Genomic DNA, 20,596 nt, shown 5'->3' on the forward strand with positions numbered 1-20,596 from the left:
AAAAAAAAAAGAGATTTATTTTGCTCATGCTCTCAGGAGCTGACTCACATCAAGGCAGGAAGGGTCTAAGGTAGTGGTAGCAAGCCTATAACATATGCATTGTTTTTCTTGTAAGACAGAACATTAATGTATGCTTAATTTTTTCTAAACTAAAAGTTCAGTATTCAGATTCATTGGCAGTGTTGGCTCTTGGTGATAAATAAATGGGTTTGGGATTGCAATTCAGGCACTCATCTTCAAAAGATTCACCATCACTCATGTAGGTGGAGGGAAACTGCTAAAGTCAGGCAGGAAGCAGAGAGAAAAAGGAGGGCCTGAGGAGGGAGACTTACCTGTCCAGGTCACACCCCCAGGGACCAGCTCCTTCCAGCCAGACCCAGACCCTAGTAAGGAAAGTCAGTTACAAACCCTCATGATTCATTCGCCTTCCCAAAGCCCCATGTAGGAGTGCATAAGACCTTTAAGGAGACAGACTTAATCTGAACCCCAGCACGCTGTATGCATGCAGGAGTGGGGGGGGGAGGGAGAGAGAGTGAAGGATTCTAGGGTGTGGCTCCCAGGTGAGCAGCATCCATGTCCCCTCGGAGGTGGTTGGAACAGGGAAGTTGTGACCCCGTCTCAGACCCACTGAATCAGAACTTGGGGGCAGAGGGCAGCGGTGTGGTTTCACATAGCACCGTGGGTGTCTCTGAGGTGAGGTTCTGATCTTAGGGTTAGGATAGCAGTGTTTTCCCACTAACCCTTATTTCCACAGTAAACTCTGTACTTCGATATGAGAACAGAGTCAGGAAGGACAGAGTTCACCGGTAGAATTTCAAGGCTAACAAAAGTCCTAAGTTTTTGTGATGACCCTGACAACAACAGTTTCATCGAATCAGCACTATCTGGTGACCACAAGTTTCATTTAAGAGAAACAACTATGAATATTTTCCAAATGGTTGCAATGGTGCTCAAATTATATTTATTTAGGGGAAGCTTTTGCTGCAAAAAAAAATAATAATAATGCTTTCTTCACCTTGAATTTCCTTTTTATTTTAGGGAAGGGTCTACAGGGTGTTCAGGGTCTCACTACTAGATTGGACTTGTAGCGATCTGCCTGTTTACAGCCTCCCAAGAGTTGGGATTACAGGCGTGCACTACCACGCCCAGTCTCAGTTGCTATCTTAGTGTGCCCCAGGGCTGGGGCCGGTATGGCAGCCCCTAAGATCCAATCCCTGGCACCTGTGCCTGCTTGCAGGTGCTTTAATCTGCTGAGCTATTTGGCCGGCCCTTCACCTTGAATTTCATTCTCACCTGTGAAGAACCATGGCTATGAAATTGTGTTCAAATCTCTCAGTTATGAAATTAGCCCAGATGGCCAGGACTCAGGGTCTCCTGGCCACCTCTTCCTGCTCTTCTTGAAAACTGTCCTTGGTTGTTAATGTAACAGTACAACCAGCAGGATCACAAGTCCTCCCCCTCCCCCAAGCACTTCCTTCTCGCCTCATTTCTAGTCTTTTCCTTTCAATCTCCCTCCTTCATCCCTCCATCAGCAGTTATTACCACTTGGAACTTTTCTTTTTCATGGCTTTCTCTCCACTCTTCCTGATGGACTGAAACATACCCGGATGGGTACTGATGAACCAGTGGGACAACAGTGGCCTCAGTATCGACATGAAAGAGAAATTTAGATTGGAGCGCAACTGAAATAAACCTCATCTGTATTATCTTCCTCAACTACTGAGGTAGCTGACAATTCCCTGTGCTTTTCAGGTGGCCATCCACGCCCTGTGGGATGAATTGCATCTGAAGGTGGAGACCAGGCTTGATCTGGGCCTCTTTTTACCTTCCCAAGCAAGCAGAGGTCTGATCAGAACCAGGGTGCATCAGCCAAGGCCTCCAGCAGCCCGATAGGCTGTGGCCATCTGTCAGCCTTTTCCTGTGATTAAGTCTGTAGGGAGCTTGACCAGCTACCCCCAACTCCCAGCCACCTCGAAAATTATCTTGACCTTTTATTTTTAATCTGGAGAGATAATTAACTCTGTCTTCTAACTCTGCGTAGAAACAGTTTAATACTTTCAGATAATTTATCCTCCTGGATTAATAATTAATACAGTAAAGTTATACTACTCCAAAGAGAGGTAATATTTAATCTACCTAAGTCACTCACTAAACTGGAGCAAACACCACGAAGGTCTGATTAATATACACCTAGCTTAATGCATACCCCATGCCCAAGAACTGTCAGCCAACTGATAGTTAAGCTTCTGTCTGCTTGGAGCTTTGAGCCCAAGCATATGAATAATGTTATGAGCTTCATAGCTGACTAAACTAGACAGGGTAAGTTACAGTTTTCACTTAGTGTATTTATTTTTGATTTACGTACAGTGATGGCGATGTGGGTGACTCTACTATATTCTGGTTGTCAGTATTTCTATGCAAAAGTATGCTCAGCATTTACTCCCGTGCTTTCTGTTTGGATTGCACAGAGTCACATCTTTGTCAGTTTGGAAAGAGACAGATTAGAAAATTCAGAGGTAAAAATGCAGTGTGTGTGTGTGTGTGTGTGTGTGTGTGTGTGTGTGTGTAGAGCCAGGGTTGGTATAAGACCTATTCAATTGTTTTTTTTAACAAATAATTTTATTGAGAAACAAATAACAATGACACAGTTTCAAAACCAATTAGTAGGACAATTTCAATAATTAATACATTGCATATTGTCTTCGTAGTGGTTATTCATAATACAAGGTGCAGACATGATATCCTGTCCACAAACACTATTAGAACAAATCTTTTATTCATTGAATTAAGAGAAAGTAGCTGTTTATCTATCCTAACTTTTGAATATACAGATACAAAATGGTCCTTCATTTGAATCCCCTTTTTCGTTGAGTTTTGTCAGAGAACGGTATTCCATTGTCATTTAAATATTGTAAGTGCGTGAATTTAGCAAAATATTCCAAAATTTTCCAATAGTCCATAATAATAGTTGGTTATCAGCCGGGCTGGCAATATCAGAAGTTGTTGACTTGAGCCCTTTACAGCTCAGCATATTAATATGGCTTTACTTTTTATACTTTGTTTTCATACTTTTCTACTGGATGGTTAAGACCAAGATAAAGCAAGACTTATATAACAAGAAATGTAACTTTTGTATCTGACAAGGTCAGTCAAATCCTCTCAGGATTTACCCTGAAACCCTGTACCCCAGTTTGTAGATCCTTTGTCAGTAAGACCTATTCAATTGTGAAAAGGCCTGAAACTTGGGCACATCAGCAAGGCCACCATTCAGTACTGATGCTATCCTGTTTTCCTACATACCTGCTGAGCACAGGACCCCCTTCAGCACAGCAGCCAGCTGAGGTAGGCGAAGAAGAAGCATCCAGGCTGGGGCAGCTGTCACCACTCCTGGAGTGGAGACACAGCTCCCGGGGTCTGGCCTGAATGCCATCCCAGGATGCCCTGGTTCTGACCCACCTGATTCCTCCCAGCCTGGTGCAGAACCCCTGTGTGTGGTGGGCACCCCTGGACAAAAGTGTCTTTCTTGGAACGCTACCTGTGGCTTCACCTAGGAGCACAGCCTAGCTTTTGTCTGCTTTGTACTCTGTGACTGCCTGCCATCCTGGGGATGCCAGGGAGTGCCTGACAGGGCATCTCAGAGGAAAGAGCCAAACAGCAGGGTTGGGAGTGGGGCAGAGGGTGGGGGGGGGATTTAAATAAACTGTGTCTTCTTTCAACTGGCAGGAACAGCTTTTCTAACAGGAGCTCAGGGTGACTGTTCTGTCCCCAGGATGCCTCCCCTTCAATGTACCCTTTTCTTTCTTCACTCTTTAATAATAGCAAAGCCACTGGCTCACAGGGCCAGGGGCTTCAAAGGACGAAGCAACGAGGCAGGCAAGGGGGCAGGCAGGAAGAAGCCACAGCAGCCCAGCTCTGTGCCCTGGGGCAAAAGAGCGCCTCCTGGTTCCTGAATCTCAGTTTATTCATTTGTTAGCAGCAAAAACAATGCATCTCTTTCCTCATAGAATTGTACTAAGAACAGCAAAGCCAGTTGTGGTAAACAAGTTGCTAAATGATGCAGGCGAGGCATTAGGTCAGGGTAAGGAACTTTCAAATCATTTTGTGGGTGATGGAATTGAGTCTCAAAATTGAGGAAGTACTACTGTAATTTTTTATGTTTTGTTTTTGTAGAGTTTCTTTTTTCTTTTCTTTTTTTTTTTTTAAATGGTGGTCTTGGAAATCAAACCCAGGGTGCTCTACTCCAGAACTACATCCCTAGCCCTTTCTAAAAAATTGTTTTATTCTTGAGACAGATTCTTGCTAAATCACCCAGAGAGGAATTGAACTTTAGATCTTCCTACCTCAGCCTCCCTCAGTGCTAGCATCACAGGTGCGCAACTCCTATGGCCAGCTTTAAGGTGTGAGAAGCTTCAAACAAGGGTGAGCAAGCGAGCAGCAACATCAAGACCAGAACCTTCCCCCCTTTAATGGTGAGAGGCTCTTTCCACCATCCCACATGTTCTTCTGACCACAGAATGAAATTTCACTGCTCCTCGGAGGAGCCAAAGCAGTCTCATCTCTTCCCTCTTATCCCAGAGCATGCGTGGCCACCATTTGCTGATGCCCACTTCGCTGGTGTAGAAGTTCATTTCCTTCTTCCCTGCAGGGGCATCTCTGGGCAAAGGATTGGAACAAGTTTTCTTCTAGGAAACCTAATCCTGCCACCCATGCCCGAGTGTGCTGTGGCTGGTCTCCTGTCATCTGTGCGGCTGTAGTTACTCCTTAACTGAGCAGGGTCAGGTCACAATAAGACCCTTCCCCTGTGCAGCAGCAGGGAGGCAAAGCATGTCCTCCTGGTGCAGGACCTGGAACAAAACTCTGGCTTCCTGGTTTATAGACATTCTCTTATTTTCCTCAGCATCCTTGTCTAGGGCCAGGACTCAAGAGACACCCTCCGCCCAGTTCCACAGAGGATGCGTGGTCTGATGTCATAGAGCGCGTATCCGGGAACACAGCAACTCAGAAGCCGAGGCCTGTGCTTTTCCTGGTCTCCATGCCCTGCACCCTGGGCTTGTGCTTCACTATGTAGCTCCAGCCACAGTCCCCCCTCCTTCAACACCAGGCTTCATGGCTACTGTTGGCGTTGCCCCCTGGGCACCCCACGCAGCCTCTCTAGCTGAATCCCTCCGCCCCAGATGTGTTCCCTATGCCTGAGCCCAAGGGCCCCTACTCCTCACTGCACCTGCTTTCCCTCTTTTCTCTCCTTCTCTCCAGTCTGGGGCAGGCTGAGCCCTCCTTTAGAACACCTTTTTCTTCCCCTGGGCTTTCCAACTCCACTTCTTCCCCTAACTCTTAACCTCCTTCGTTCACTGGGGTGTCTGCGGATGGCCACTTCTTTTCTCAGCATTCCCAGTTTTAGCTTTAGCTTTTACCATGCCTGCAGAATTTAACCATTTTACATTCTTTCTTTTCACCTGCACATTCACCTCTCCCAGCTCAGGTGACTGCTCCTTGGGGGTGCGGGGTTGTTCCCTTCTGCCTTGTCATCTCACCGTGGTGCGCAGCACCATGCTATGTGTGCAAGCAGAGCTTCTGGGAGGAGCCTCCCTCTCCAGATCGCGGGGCACTTCCACACTATTGAGCCATCTGTTCTCTGGGTGTCACCCTCCCCTCTCCTCTCTGCTTGGAAGCCTCCGTTCATCCTCAGTGCCAATTTGTTTCGGCATGAGTGACACCTGTGCTCTTGGCCATCGGGGTCCCCTCCTCTCACTCCTCACGTTGGTGTCAGGTCTCCCTTTTTCACCAGAGGAGTCAAGGCTGATTTCATCCTCACCGCTGTCTTTTTGCGCATTGCCTCACGCATGAGCCTGAAACAAATGCTCACAGAGCGCACAGTTGTATGAACATGCACCCACCCCAGCTTCTCCTGGAACCTGCTTCTGGTATGCACAGAGATCTTGAAAAGCTGTGCGCAAGGCAGTTGCACACAGTCACTGCGGGGACTTGGCTTTTCTGAAGCCACCACTCCTGAACTTCACCTGCTGCTCTGAGCTCAGCACGTCCAGCAGGCTGCTCTCAGGAAGAACAGGCTTCTAGCCCCGAAGCACAGGGCAGTGACAGAAACAGCTGCCCATTTATCCTTTCTTCATAAATTCCTCCTTTCTTTCCCCCGTCTTTTTTCCATCCGCAACAAAGCCCAGGCCCTTGCTCTCCTCCCCTAGCCTGAGAGACATTTATGAGGCTGGTCACTGGGGAAGCATCCGAGGACTGTTCCTGCCTCTTCTTTCCCTAGCATGAGGGTGTCTCATCCCCTCCCTCACGCACCCTTCCTGGGCCAAGCTCAGATATCTCTTCCTGTTTATGGGCTGTTGGGATTCTTCCAACAGCCTGAAATGAATCTACAAGGCCCCACAGGTAGTGCAGCTCTGTCTCCTAGCCATAAAGCATAGCTGGGGCTTTCATCTGCAATTGCTTATGTCATAAATGAGTGGGAGGAACGGCAATAGCCCTGAACCATTCCAGATTTTTTTTCTTTTTACAAGAAAGGGGAGAGAAAGGCCCTGAGAAACATGTTCAAACTGTGTGCCAAGCCAGTTCATTTCACTCTGGTAGGCTGTGCATGGAGCCTTAATCTCTGGGCTTCCCCGCTAGGAGTCAGATTTATGTTGTGCTTGTGTCTAAAAGGCCTGAGGGCTGCTGACATTTGTTGTCGGGGAGCCGCGAGTGGTGTTCCTTTCATCTCTGCTGAGGGGTGTCAGCTTAAATGATGAGGGATCGCTCTGCCTGCATCTGGGTGTGGGAGGCTCTGGCAGGGAGAGACAGAGGCCGGCCTCCCTCCACCGCACTGCTCTGCTGCTTGAAAGTTTTTCTCCATCTTCTGCTCCTCAGTACGCCTGCTGGCTCTGGATGAAATCCCCTACCTCTTTTTGAATTTTCTTCTGTAGGACAAATTGCTAAGTGTGTATTACAGGTGCTGAATGTGTTCAGGGGAAGTCGGAACCCAGGAGTCTGGCAGGTCTGCCTTGCTGTCAGGGAAGGAGCTGGGACCCCAGTGAATGTCCAGAACAGCTTAGAAATTCCCCCTGGTGGTCAGGGGAAGGCATTATGTTCCCTCTCCAATTTACACACAGTAGCAGCAGCTGGGGAATGGTCAGCTCCTGTTGCCAGCTGGGATGTGGTATCTCTTCATACTTTGAGAGGGTCTCAAATCCCCCTCCATCGCTCCATCTTCAGCACTTTGTCACCCAGAGCCACCAGGACACCTGAACATCCACCCTGGTGACTGTTGAGTACGGGCATTTCCTGCTCAGTGCACACAAGTTACTGGCTGGGAGAGAACACACCCGACTGTGCTGCCAATGACTCCGGACACTCATGCTTCTTGCTCCAGAGCAAAGCTCAAAGCAAGGAGACAAAGAATGAGCAAGTTTTGATGGAGAACAGGAATCAAGAGGGGTTTGAGGACAGGGCTCAGCCTGGTGGCTGTGTGTGGAAGGCAGCCCACTGGTACCCAGCCAGGCCTGCCCACGTTGCTCGTGGCTCCCTTGTGGCTGAGCTGTGTAGGTCAGCAGAGACCACAGGCCAAAAGATTCACTCTCTCAAAGTTTACAGTAGAATTTGGAGACTACTGCTCTGGAGCAAGCACAGAGTGCTTCTTGCAAGGAAGCTGGGGGACCTGAAGAGAGAGAAGGAGTGAGATGCGGAATGGTGGAAAGCAGGGGTCTGAAGGAAAAACCACATCACACAAGTAATAAAATCTCTGCAGTGACAAACCATAGCTCCTCCTCCTCCTTGTCTTTGTCTTTCCCTGTCCATTCCCTTTCTCCTCTTCTTGGAGACATCTATGTCTTCCTCTGTGTTTCTTACAGAGCTTTCAGCATCCTCCCCAGCCAGGCCCTGAGAGAGCCTCCCCAGGAGCCTAAGTTGACTCCTCCACTCCTCTGCTGCTAGTAGTGCCTCAGAAGTGTGCTCTTGTCCTAGGCCAGGCTATGACAGTGAGGCTGCAGGGAGACACAGAAGTCCTTACCCTCCTGCCTCTGCACAGACTTTTGAAGCTCTGTTTTCTTTCTCGAATCAGCCTCCAGATGCCCTCTCTCCTTTGCTGTATGCCTTGTCTGAAGCACCCACTCTTTTGCATTGCACAAACCCAGCTCTCTCTGTTGGCTGGTGAGGGAGGGAAGGTGGGGGGAGGGGGAGGGAGAGGAGGAAGGGGAGGGAGAGGAGGAGGGGGAGGGGAATGGAGAAGGGAGGGGGAAAGGGAAGGAGAGGAGGGGAAAGAGGAGGGCAGTGAGGGAGAGAGAATGAACACTGGTAGTGTAAAACCTTAGCTCAAACCTCCTATTAATATGAAAGCATTGCTAAGAACATGTGTCTAGGACCAAGAATATGACCTTTACATGGTGGCATACACCTGTAATCCCAGCACTTGGGAGGCTGAAAACAGGAGAATCACTACACAGTAGTGAGACGCTGTAAACCCTGTACCAAATACATAAAAAAGAACATGTCCTTTATGTTGCAATAATAATAATCATGGTCACTATTTAATGAGCATCTATCATATTTTAGATAGGGCTAACCCTTCTCACAGAGCATGTCATTCGGTCGCAACAGCATGGTTACTCCTTTGAGAAAATTGAGTCTCCAGGATGTGTTCGAAGTCACACATAATCAGCAGCGCTGGAACTAAAAGGAGAATTGATTTGAATCCAAAACTCATGCTTGTGGATATCTTTACCACATTTCCAATGTCTATGCACTATTGTTATTATTTTAAATTTTGCATTTTTATAGTTACATTATCCACCTTACTGACACCCACGTCTTTCAGTCTGTATGAGGAATGATTGTGAAAGAATCAGCATGACTCTAAGACATTTGCTAATATTTTACTGATCAAACTGGCATACAGCTAGTTTCCAAAGATAATACAATGTCATTGTACCATATGCTCTGTACTGTAGAGTTCTAAGTTCTTCTCAGGGTTGACTGTTTTGAGTTACCCTGACTTGGAAGAGAACTATGTGACCTTTGGGGTGGAAAATTATCCCTGTCTTCTCAGAAGTGTTCCTGAAAGACCACTAATGCCCTGGGAGCAGCCTCTTCATCCCTTCAGGGAGGTTAATTTGTTGCATCAAACACAGACTGGGGAGTCTCCAAGCAGTCAGATGAGGGGTCCCTTCAGGGGAAAATTTCAGGGTAAGGCTTTTTTTTTCTTCTATCTTTTATCCTCTCAGGATGTCTTATGTCCCTCAGGCTTTTAGTTCTTCAGGGTTTGTTTTCTCCTCGGTATTATGCAAATCTCCTTCTAGGAGCACCTGTACACTGCTTTACTGAAGCATAATAGGGACCAGCCCCTCATCCCTCCTTGGAAAGAGCAGCTTCAGAGCCAAAGGTGCCAGGAGCCAGCCCTGGCATGAGGACGCTGGCAGTGATGCAGCTGAAGTTTTCAGGGTCTTTTGTTTGTACTCCTGAGAAGGATGAGACAGGGAAAAGACAATTTTTTTTCCACAAAAATCTATCAGTAAGCTGGATAATGTAACTATGAAAACATAAAATTTAAAACATACGTGTTTTGTACATGGCAAGGCTACTGTGTCACCCTCTGGGTGGGTGCTACTGTCATGCTCATACAGATAAGGAAGGCAGCTGGGGACATCCTGTGCCTAGCATAGGGCGCTACTTAGATCCAGGGGTGGGAGCAGCTGCCTGTGTTAGTCTTGTTTTAGTTCAAAGGTCTCCCAGTAGTGTTGCCCGAGTGTCCAAGTTGTTTGTCTCAATTTCCTCAGAAAGAAGGAGCCACATGTGCTTTCAGGTGAAATAAACCTTCTGGCTCTGTTAGAGCCAAAAACTTAAAAATCAGCTAAGGTGGAGCCAAAAGAGCATATGCAAGGGGCGCCCTGTGCTGAGGTGTGGGAGTAAGACGCAAGGCGTGTGCACGGATCTGCGGTCTTCTCCGGGCTGTCCTGAGGTAGGCAGAGGGTCTGGGCAGGGGAAACCTTTGGGCCAAGATTTTCGCTGGAGGAAGGACTGTCATGAGACCGGAGATGAAGGGGATTCTTAGGATGATGGGGATACAGTTGTTTATGATTTTAGTGCCCCACATGGAAAGAAACCTCTGTCACAGGGGTGTCCAGACCCCTGCAGCAGGTTCTCATGGATGGGAAGTCTGTGGACATGGGAGATCCACGGGTGAAACGTGACCTTCCCTGGAGGTTTTATTCCCATGTTCCTCTCTGCTTATGGTGTTGGAATGCATGTAGTTCTACAGTTATTTGGTAGGGAGTTATTGATTTTGTAGACAAGCAGTATTGACGAATTGTTGGTGTTACCTGGTCATTATTCCATGACCTGTGTCGATAGGTAAAGTCTGATGCTGGTCATTGATGACCTTTTGTACAATGCTAGTTTCTGTCTCCTGAGAGTGGCCAGGATCTTGGACACAGTGGCTGTGGAATTACGCCTGTATCCTTCAGGTCTTGTCTTGAGAAACGAGGTCTAGGAAATTACACCAATAACCAGTGCTTATGGAACACTTCTTATATGTCCGGCTCTGCTGTGATCCTTACAGCAACCCCAGTGAAGTACATTCTCCTAAACCACAATTTTGCAGATGGAGTAAAATGAGTTACAAAGAGTTAGTTAACTTACCAAGGCTTTGTGTGAGGCTTGATTGAAAAATATAGTAAACATTTAAATTTTAAAATATTTCTTACAGTATGAGACACATTCTTTTGATTTCTCTCAAAACAGTTGCCCTTGCTTCTACAGGCCTACGCCCCCTTCTTGCCACTGTCTAAGGCAGCTCTGTGGCTTCTTCTTAGTGAGTGTCTTTGTTGTGCTCTTGCAGCTATTTCTAAGTCCCGAATGGATTCATTCACAGCAGTTACTTTTCACTTAGAAGAAGAGCAAGCTGGAAGTCACACGGTGGCAGATTCACTAAACAAGGCGGAGTGCATCGTGCCAGTCATGTGCCTTTGTCGTGGAGGGCACTCAGCAGCAGCCTTCATCATAGCTGTGACCAAGCCTTATAAAGCCACTTAGAAAACAGAGCTTCTAGAACTGCTTCAGAAAGCGGTAGAACCCGTGGCATAAGTGTGCTCAAAGAAAAGAGAAGTATTCTGAGAGAAATAGTGGCACTGTGTCTTTCATTGCAGCAAATTAAAAAATAATAATGTTCACAATTGCCGTGTATTTTGGTAGCTGGTGAAGATGGGGCTGGGGTATCGGGGCATCGTGGTGAGGCACAGCCAGGAATTTCTGATTTCTGCCTCCGGGCTTTGGATGTGCTTTTCTTGACCTCTTCCTGAAGCCTGCACTTCCGTAGTTGCGAGTGAGTAGCTGCACTCAGATGAAGGCATCTGGGCACAGGGCATTCGAGTGTCTTGTCATGGAGCAGTGTACAAAGGCTCCGGGACATGCCTTTCTGGGATACATGACATTATTCTCTGTTTCTTGTAGGCAAAAGTGATGATGAAGAAAGTCTCTGCAAGTCAGCCCAGGGATCAGGGAAAGGAGCCACTGAGGATGGCAAGGACCATAAGCGCCCCAAACGTCCCAGAACCATCTTGACGACCCAGCAGAGGAGAGCATTCAAGGCCTCGTTTGAAGTATCCTCCAAGCCCTGCAGGAAGGTCAGCATGGTTAGGTGGGGGGAGTGGCACGCAGCCTGCTCTTCTGGGATGCCAGAGGACCCTGGGATCTGAGTGGTAGAGACAGCTGATCAGACCCAGCTTGTGCAGGTGGGAGACCCTGGTGGAGACTCCAGGAACTGCTGAGGTGTGGCCAGGGAAGGACCAGAGTCTCCTCACGGCCTCACCTGTGCTCATCTCCTCCAAAGGGCTCGGCTTGTGCCTTTCGACTTTAGGAGAGCAATGGGAATAAAAGTAATAATAACAGCAGTAGGTATCGGTTGTAATATAGACCAAGATGCTGTAACAAAAAATATAAAAACATGTTGGCTGCCTTTGGGGTGTGTGAGAGACTTAGCTTGCTTTTCTTTCTTTCTTTTTGGGGCTGTAAACTGGGGGCTCACCCATGTTGTAGCTCATTTCTTGTTTTGTGAATGGTGTCCCACTGTACAAATGTGCCGTGTTTTTTTCCAATTGTCCTTCATTGGAGGTTGCAGCAGCTTAATGAGATAAGAGTTTATTTTTCTTTTATGTAACTGTCCAACAGAGAGCAAGCTCAAAGTGATGGGGCAGCTCTGTTATTTATCATGTGAGTCCAAGGAGTGTCACCAGTGGTTTCCATTTTTCCAGCCACTGGAAGGGATAGGACAGAGGAAGCAGAGGATAGGCAAGTAGCTGCCTTTTAAAAGACATACCCAGAGTCTGCTTGCACCAGTTCTACTGACGAATGTTGGCCAAAATTGAATCTGACAGCCATATTTCCTGCAGGAGAAGCAGGAAAATGAGTCTGTTTGGGTGACCATGTGCCCTGCTAGGACTTAAACATTCAGGTATTGGTAGGAGGGGGAGGATGGATTCTGGGAACAATTTTCAGTCCCTGCCACAAAGAATTGCCCTTTCATGAGTGCTCACTATTTATTCGACTGCCTGCCATATACTGTGTACTGTTCTTTACACACTGAAGATAGACAAAAGCATTCTGTTTTTCAAATTCATTAAAAGAAATAGTTTTCAAAAATCAGCACTGCATTTTTTTAGATGCCTATCTATATTAGTCAGCTTTCCTGGAGATGAAGAAACAACCTAAAGTCTTAGTGGCTCCCAATAAAAATTTATTCCCTAAGTCTGTGCTGGACATGGGCTGTGACCTTGATGAGCTCAAGTTTAAGATTGTACCCCAGTATCTCATTTAAGAGCTCTGGTTTGGGGAGCAACAGACCCATCCCCCACCTGCTGGTCTCATGAGGAGGATGGGCTAAAGCAAGAGGGCACATGAGCCCATGGGACTGTGGATGGATGTCAACCCGATCACATCCACTTGGGCCCAAGTAAGCCATGGGGCTTAGCGCAACATGGTTGTGACTCTGAAGCACCACCTGACCCTATACACATACACACAGAACAGGGTAGGGATATTTTACATATTTTCTGAACAATAGAAGTTTTCCACAACTTTGGCTTTTGAGAAGACTCAGCTCTAGAGCTTGCTTTCCTTTACTGTTACAGCTCCCTATGTTCCCAGAGAGGTGCTTATAGAGAATGAAGCCTAAAGTCCTGACTGTCCTGTATACTCACTTCTCTGCACACTCCTGGCTATCTCTGGGCAGCTTACAGCCACCTGCTTGGAGGAGATGTTCACTGCAGTGCCTGGAAGAGCACTGGTGACATCCAGGGGCCAGGGAGCTACAGGGAGGGAAAGGTCTCTTGTGTCTGGGGACTCTGCAGGGCTTTGTAGAGCAGGTGGCTTCTGAGCTGGGCCTCTGAGCATGGATAGGGTGACAGCAGGTGCAAGGAGACCTGTGTGTACTCTGTTGTAGGTGGCTTAGCGGAAGGATGGGCCTTAAAATCTTGCCTAATCATCGCACTTCTAAGCCTGAGCCCAAGAGGCATGAAAAAAAGCAAAGCGTTTCCTGAGGCCTGTAGTCTCCCTATTCAAGGGTGTATTCAGAGGCTTCTTTCAATCCCTTCTCCTCTGGAATCCAGCAGGAGGGGGCAGAGTTTCTCTGGCCCGCTCTGGGAAAGCCTGTGCTTGCTTGCTCTTTCCCCTCACCCGGTCTTGCCAGCCTCTCACCGCATCCCTGGCTGGCTGGCAGATGTTTCAGCTCATCTCTTTATTACCTGCATCCCTACTGTCCTCATTTCTGTGCAGCCCCAGTGCAGGTGCCACATCAGTGCTATCCACCTGGCTCTGCCGGCTTCCAGATGGCTCTCTGGAAAGGGCTTGCTCAGGACAACAGCAAATATGAATAATTGCAAAATACCCAAAGTCACCTAGAGCTAGACGGACAAAACCAAAGATTTAGACAAGAGAAGAGAGTGGTAGAGAACCACTGTGCATAGTGATCTTCACCCCAGCTCTCCATAAGTAGGCTAATGTATGTGTGTGTGTGTGTGTGTGTGTGTGTGGCCTTTCACTAAAGCTTAGTCTATGATAATATCTAAGACCCATTCGAAGGCCTGGGTTCAGAGTAAGTGAAGGTCACCTCTCTTGCTGAAGGGAGACATGTTCTTGTGTTTAGGTTTATGGCAATATGAGTCTCTAGCTGGCCCTATATAACAGGGGTCTCAGACCCCAGGCTTGTTAGAAACTGGGCCAAACAGCAGGAAGCGAATGGCAGGTGAGCAGGTGAAGCATCCTCTGTATTTCCAACTGCTGCCCTGGGTCACATTGTCACCTGACTTGTACTTTCTGTCAGCTCAGCTCAGTTCGTTAGATTCTCATAGGAGCGTGAGCCCTGTTATGAGCCACACGTGCGAAAGATCTAGATTGTGTGCTCCTTTGAATCATCCCAGAACCATGCCCCCCCCCAATCCCCTCCTGGCCCGTGGAAGAATATGTCTTCCTTGAAAGGGTCTTTGGTACACAAAAAGGTTCAGGAAATCCGTGGCACAAGGTCTGCTTGCTGCCTCCTCGTGCGGTGCATAACACGTGCTCCACTGCCTACCCTGAGCTGCTGGGGCTTCTACACTATAATATTCACTTTCTTTCAGGTGAGGGAGACTTTGGCTGCAGAGACTGGGCTGAGCGTCCGTGTCGTCCAGGTGTGGTTCCAGAACCAGCGAGCTAAGGTAGGAATCCTGCTACATCTTCTGATGAATCTCTAGGGGCCGGTTTTCTGAAACAGTAGTTGTAGAGTATTAGATTTGCTGCCAGGCTTTTGAACTCACTGGACAGAAAAGCCCTCTCAATGGAAAAATTCTTCCATCCACAATTATTTCAGCCACAGAAGCCCTGTGGCCTTTGCTTTAGTGAAATGGCTTTTACTTTTCTAGTGGTCCTGCATGTGAATCTGGCCAGCTACCTGTATGAATAAATGTCTTTACATAAAACCATATTCTTTAATTTACATTTGTTTTTAACTTGTATTTATTTAATTCTATTTACTTATTTATTTATTTAGTGGTTGACTCATCCCACCCTGGGGGCGGGGCTGGCATGGCTTGTGGTACCAGGGATTGAACTGCAGCCCCTGTGCGCTTGCCTAAACTTGCCTAAGCAGGCACTTTAGACTGCTGAGGTAGTGCACCAGCCCCGCATTTATTTAATTCAGATAGCAAAGTTCTTTAAAAATTTCAAGGAGAAACTCCCAAAGCACACATGTGACCAGCCTGAGACAACATTCGGCACAATGGGACAGAGGTCTTGACTTCAGGGACTGCCCTCTACGGGCACAACCTCACTCCACCGTACTGCCCTCCCAGTCCCACCAGTGCCTGTGCTTCCCAGCATCTTCCTACTTCTAAATCTGCACATGTCCTGGCCTGTTCCTCCACCATCTTGGTCTTCAGTGGGTGACTCCACTGTCCATATTTGATCATAACTGGTTATGGTATTCTTCAGAAAAGGGCTGTCGATGTATTATTCCATCAGCAAAAAGACTCCCAGGGGCAGTGACTTTGGGAGGCCTTATGTACTATGGAGTCCCAAAGCAGAGGAAAACATTTAAATATGGGAAAAGTCTTACAGTAAAAAAATTAAATCTAGTTTTTCTTACTCTCTGTCTGTATCTTTCTGTTTCTATCTCTTTCTCTGTCTCTGACACACATGCACACACACACACACAGACTAAAAGCACATTTTTCATATTTTATGGATTCCTATTGTTCCTGAACAGTTTGAGAAACATTGAGTTAGAAGTGCTTTCTATCTAGAAACATGAACTTCTCAGGAGATGTCACAAACACAGGGGCCAGCAGACGAGGGAGGGGTGGGAGAAGGCTCTCAGCCCATCTTATATCTTGTAGGCAGCCCTGGTTCCACCTCTATCTTGGCTGGGACATCTACATTAGTATAATTATTACCTCATGTGAAGCTGTCTAAGCATAAGCACAAAGCTGTACTTGCTGAGAGCTAATCCCTATTTCTGAGAAGAAAAATTTCATCATTGCCAGCTGTGTCTCCACTGCAAAGTATAAGAGACTTCAGCTTCGATATATCTAACTTGAGGTGCTGGTCCCCCAGGTCTGGCTCCTTGTGGAGCAAAAGCTTGGGAAACACTTCCTCTAATTTACAAACTGCTTTCTCACCAAGGGTAAAGGCTTCCCTCTCCTTTCCCCCCATGGAGCCTCTGCTTCTCTGACTCCTAACCTTGTGGTATTCCTTTCCCGTCAGATGAAGAAGCTGGCCAGGCGGCAGCAGCAGCAGCAGCAAGACCAACAGAACACACAGAGGCTCAGTTCTGGTAAGCTGGTGGCTCAATGCCTGTGGTGACCATCTGTTCTCAGATACCCAGGTGACAGAGAAGACCTTTCAGTGTGGACTGAACCATGAGGAGCTTGCAAGTGTTGAGGGCATGTGAGGCACAGTCTAGACCAGCTGACTGGAGGTGGCTCAGCCTTATGCAAGCTCCCTACTCAGATCCTGCCTTGACCAGGACTACATACAGAGTCATAGGAATGTTCCTGTGTCTGATCTCCTTCCAGGCTAATCGGTGTAATAAAACACACTGCTGACTTAATCTTTGCATTAGTTTTCCTTCACTGTGGCAAAGTGCCTGAGATAACCAACTGAAAGAAGGAAGGACCTGTGTTTCCTCATGGTTTCACAGGCTTCAGTCAATGGTCCCTGGGCCATGTCATCTTTGGGAGGTGTAGTGAGGTAGAATATAATGGCAGAAGTGTGGGAAGGAGGAGAATTGCTAGTGCTGGGTGACAGGAAGGGGAAAGAGCAAAGAAAGGGCCAAAATTTCCCTTTCAGGGGAACGGACCCAGTGACCCAGCTTATGCCCATGAGGCCCCGGCTCCTGAAGGTTGCAGCAGCTCCCACCAGTGCACAAGCTTGTGACCAAGGTTTTAGCGTATCTGTCTTTGGGGACATTTAAGATCCAAACCATAGAATGCTTTTCCAAAATAATGAAAATAGGGAGAGTAAAATAGTCATTTGCTCCTTTACTAAAGGTTTATAGGTCACTAAGCATTATCACACATATTGGCTAAACGTTATAGCCACTGCTACCTGAAGTGAGCAGAAAGGTTCATGCTCTTCTCAGCTCACAGGTGACCAAACAAAGGTTCTGCAATCAGCATATGGCCCAGGATCATCAGGAAGGAGTGGAACTGGGGTTAGAACTCTCCTTTCTGGTTTTGTGTTGCTCTAAGCTACGCTGCCTGCCTTATTCCTACCTGGTCCTTAACTTTTTTTTTTTAATTTTTAAATAAGGGTAGTGGTAAGAAGACTGGGGAAAACAGTGAAGAGGGAGAGGTTGTGGGACTGTTCAAGGGAGCTCAAAGGAAAAAAAAATCAAAATCATTGTATTAGGAAAATGTCATTTGTAAAGGAATGTGCCCTCTCATACACAAATCTAGGCATCCATGAATTCCTTGGAGACCCTGTAGCTTGGAGTGCGACTTTTTACAGTTTTTGCATGTACATAGCTCAGTGTTGAACTGCAGTGTCCAACCCACAGGAAGGGTCTGTGGTGAGAATCTGAGGTTTTCTTCAAGCTTCCTCATGGTCTGTGCATGGTCTTGTGAAAATGGTGCAGTGAGAAGGGTCTTCCACAGAGCCCTTATCCTTGCATACACTCCAAATTATGCTTGACACCTGGTCTGGGCTCAATTTGGAACTGGACTCTTTTTATTTTTTTAAGTACAGGGTCTACAGGGTCTTACTACACAGATCGGACTCCTAGTGATCCTCCTGCTTTCAGCCTCCCAAGTGCTGGGATTACAGGTGCATGCCACCATGCCCAGTCCCAGTCACCACCTCAGTGCACCCCAGGGGCATGCACCCCAGGGGCAGGGCTGGCCACAGCCAGGGATTGACCCCCAAGCCCTGTGAAGCAGGCGGTTTAATCCTCTGAGCTACCTGGCCGGCCCTGGAACTGGACTCTTGTCACAGGAATTTCCTTAGTTCTTATCCTTTAAATTTAGTGGTATTTTAATGAGACAGATACTAATAGGGAGATGAGCTGATATGTGGGTATGGATGCTGGTGAAAAAGGGTAAGCAGCAGGCCACCTAGGATACTTAAATTCTGCTTTCAGCTCTACCCACAATGCCTTTTGGTCTCTTTCGTATCTTTGGTGCCTCAGGCAATGCATCCTCAGGATGGGGTACTAACACCTGCTAGCTCTGTATCACTAGGACTCTGCAGCTTTCAAAGAGTGTCACAGATGTGTGGGACTTAGTAAGACCCAAGTAAGTTGACTCCACATAGGCCAACAGATTCAAAGAGAGAAGAACACAAGGAGCCATCATGAGGACACAAAGTCACAGTGCCGAATGAAGACATTCGGGCAGGCCTGGAGGCGTAGCACCAGTGGAGACCTGGGAGTGAAGGCTAAGACATCTGGTTTGGAGTGCTGGGCTGCAAGTTGACTCTTGCCTGCCTTCTTTCCCCACAGCTCAGACCAATGGTGGTGGGAGTGCTGGCATGGAGGGGATCATGAACCCCTACACAGCTCTACCTACGCCACAGCAGCTCTTGGCTATCGAGCAGAGTGTCTACTCCTCCGATCCCTTCCGGCAGGGTCTCACCCCACCCCAGATGCCTGGAGATCACATGCACCCCTATGGTAAGCATGACTCACACTCCATGGGCCCCCCCCCCCACCTCTTGCCTGTGCTGGGTTCTTGTTCCCTCTTAGCCACCTCGATGCATTCCATAGAATGCATGTCCCATACAATACAGCTCTAGTCACCTAACGGGTGGCTGCAGGATAAAGAACCATCTGTAGGTGATTTTTTTCACTTGTATTTCAGAGGTTCTTAGTTGAGCCTTCCCTTCTAGTCTGCTTTCTAATTAAATCAGCCTTCAACTAGCAAGGCCAAGAGACAGGGTGGGGTGGGCTTTGGAGTGAAAGGTAAAAGTTTAACTTCAGGCTGAAACATAGGCCATAGCATTGTAGGCAGAGAAAATCAGAGAGTGAGGCATTAGTCTGATGTGCAATATGCTCTGTGATAAAACTAGCCCTACAACAAAAATAGTTTTATTCAGTGATCCTTCAAAACTATCAGAAAGACAAGTCTTGTTAATTTATGTGAACAAGACAGAAGATCTTAACGTTTTTCCATAATTAAACAAATTATATTGTTAAACCACCCCCATCTTCCCATGCCACACATTCAGCAAACCTCTAGGGGAGCCCGCTCTGTCTCTTTTGCCCCTTCTTCACTGTCCAGATAACCAACATTGGCTTAAGATGTGCTCAGTTGAACTCTGTCACATCTCAGTTTTTAATGTGTTTATTTATTGCACTTTAGATATGGGTCCCCTAGCAAGTTGTATGCCCCTCCTCCTTTTGTGTATAGATCTTCCATGCTTACCCACTCCCTGGAATCCAGTAGAAAGTGTCCCCTGAGGCCACCCATGTTTAATTCAATTATATTCCCTATCACTGAAGTGAGTCACTTCTTCCAGACCCTCATGTCAGTGTTTCATCTCCATTTCAGGTGCTGAGCCCCTTTTCCATGATCTGGATAGTGACGACACTTCCCTCAGTAACCTGGGTGACTGTTTCCTAGCAACCTCAGAAGCCGGGCCCCTGCAGTCCAGAGTGGGAAACCCCATTGACCACCTGTACTCCATGCAGAATTCTTACTTTACCTCTTGAGTCTTCTCTATACCTCTGTGGCTAGGCTCCCATATGGAAAGACCATATTATGTGAGGGGTCACTGGCTTTAAGATGGGGAAGCCAGGGAAGAGATGGGTTGGGGAGGGAGTTGTGCTGGGAATGCTGTTGTATAATGATTTGGTGTAGCTCGGCATTTCCAAAGACTGAATACATTATGGATTGCATAGTTTAATGTTTCTAATAAGAGTCTTAGCATTAGATATGAAGATGTGTTTATCATTAAGGACAGGGACTTTTAATATAGACATTTTCATGCAAACTAGATACCTAAGGACTCCCAACAACTTCCCACCATTTTGGGGAAGCTCCTGTCAAGAGGTGCATATGTCTCTCCATCTACACACCCATAGACAGACAGACAGACAGACAGATAGGTAAATGTGTGTGTGTGTATAACCTTTCCTACTTTATCATCAAAGTTTATTCCTAATTATAACAGACACCAACTGTACAGCAAAAGTAACTTTATTTTCAGTGTGAACTATATTTAAGGAAATGCTTGATGCACTTAAGTTATAAAATGAGATAATTTACTTTTATAAACTTTATTTTTCGTTTGAAGACACTTGTCAGCAGGGCAGAGCGGTCTGTTCCACCTGGCCCTGTGGCTGTGAGCGCTTGAGCCCCTTCTGTTCTTAGTGTCCCTGTCTGGAAAGCAACTCTGGGCGTGGTGGCGTTCCAGTGGGTTCTTGCTCTTTGCTGTTGGATTGGCGAGCTTGAGTGGAGGGTGCTGGAGAGCAATCCTTGGTTGTTTTCTCAGACAATACAAAGCCTAAGCTCTTGGGCATTCTTTCTAATTCTGACAGGAGGTTTGGGGGCAGTGTGGGGAGGGCTGGTTCTGCACTAGAGCCACAGCCTCTGCACATGTGGGACAGGGCCAACAGCATGTACCTACCTCCCTGGGAGACACT

General features: G+C 47.2%; 1 protein-coding gene across 1 annotated transcript in view; it reads left to right on the top strand.

Annotated features, from left to right (window-relative positions):
* The window catches only part of Lmx1a (LIM homeobox transcription factor 1 alpha), a 163,023-nt gene extending 142,676 nt beyond the window's left edge, over positions 1–20,347 (top strand). The window contains exons 4-8 of the mRNA XM_004639876.3: positions 11,440–11,612; positions 14,601–14,678; positions 16,222–16,291; positions 18,455–18,625; positions 19,503–20,347. Of these exons, the coding sequence (XP_004639933.1) occupies positions 11,440–11,612; positions 14,601–14,678; positions 16,222–16,291; positions 18,455–18,625; positions 19,503–19,663 (653 nt within the window). The 3' untranslated portion in view covers positions 19,664–20,347. The remainder of the gene's footprint in view (positions 1–11,439; positions 11,613–14,600; positions 14,679–16,221; positions 16,292–18,454; positions 18,626–19,502) is intronic.
* The last annotated feature ends 249 nt before the right edge of the window (positions 20,348–20,596 follow it).

The sequence above is a fragment of the Octodon degus genome, unplaced genomic scaffold, assembly GCF_000260255.1.
Source record: "Octodon degus isolate 3935 unplaced genomic scaffold, OctDeg1.0 scaffold00116, whole genome shotgun sequence".
Lineage (NCBI taxonomy): Eukaryota > Metazoa > Chordata > Mammalia > Rodentia > Octodontidae > Octodon > Octodon degus.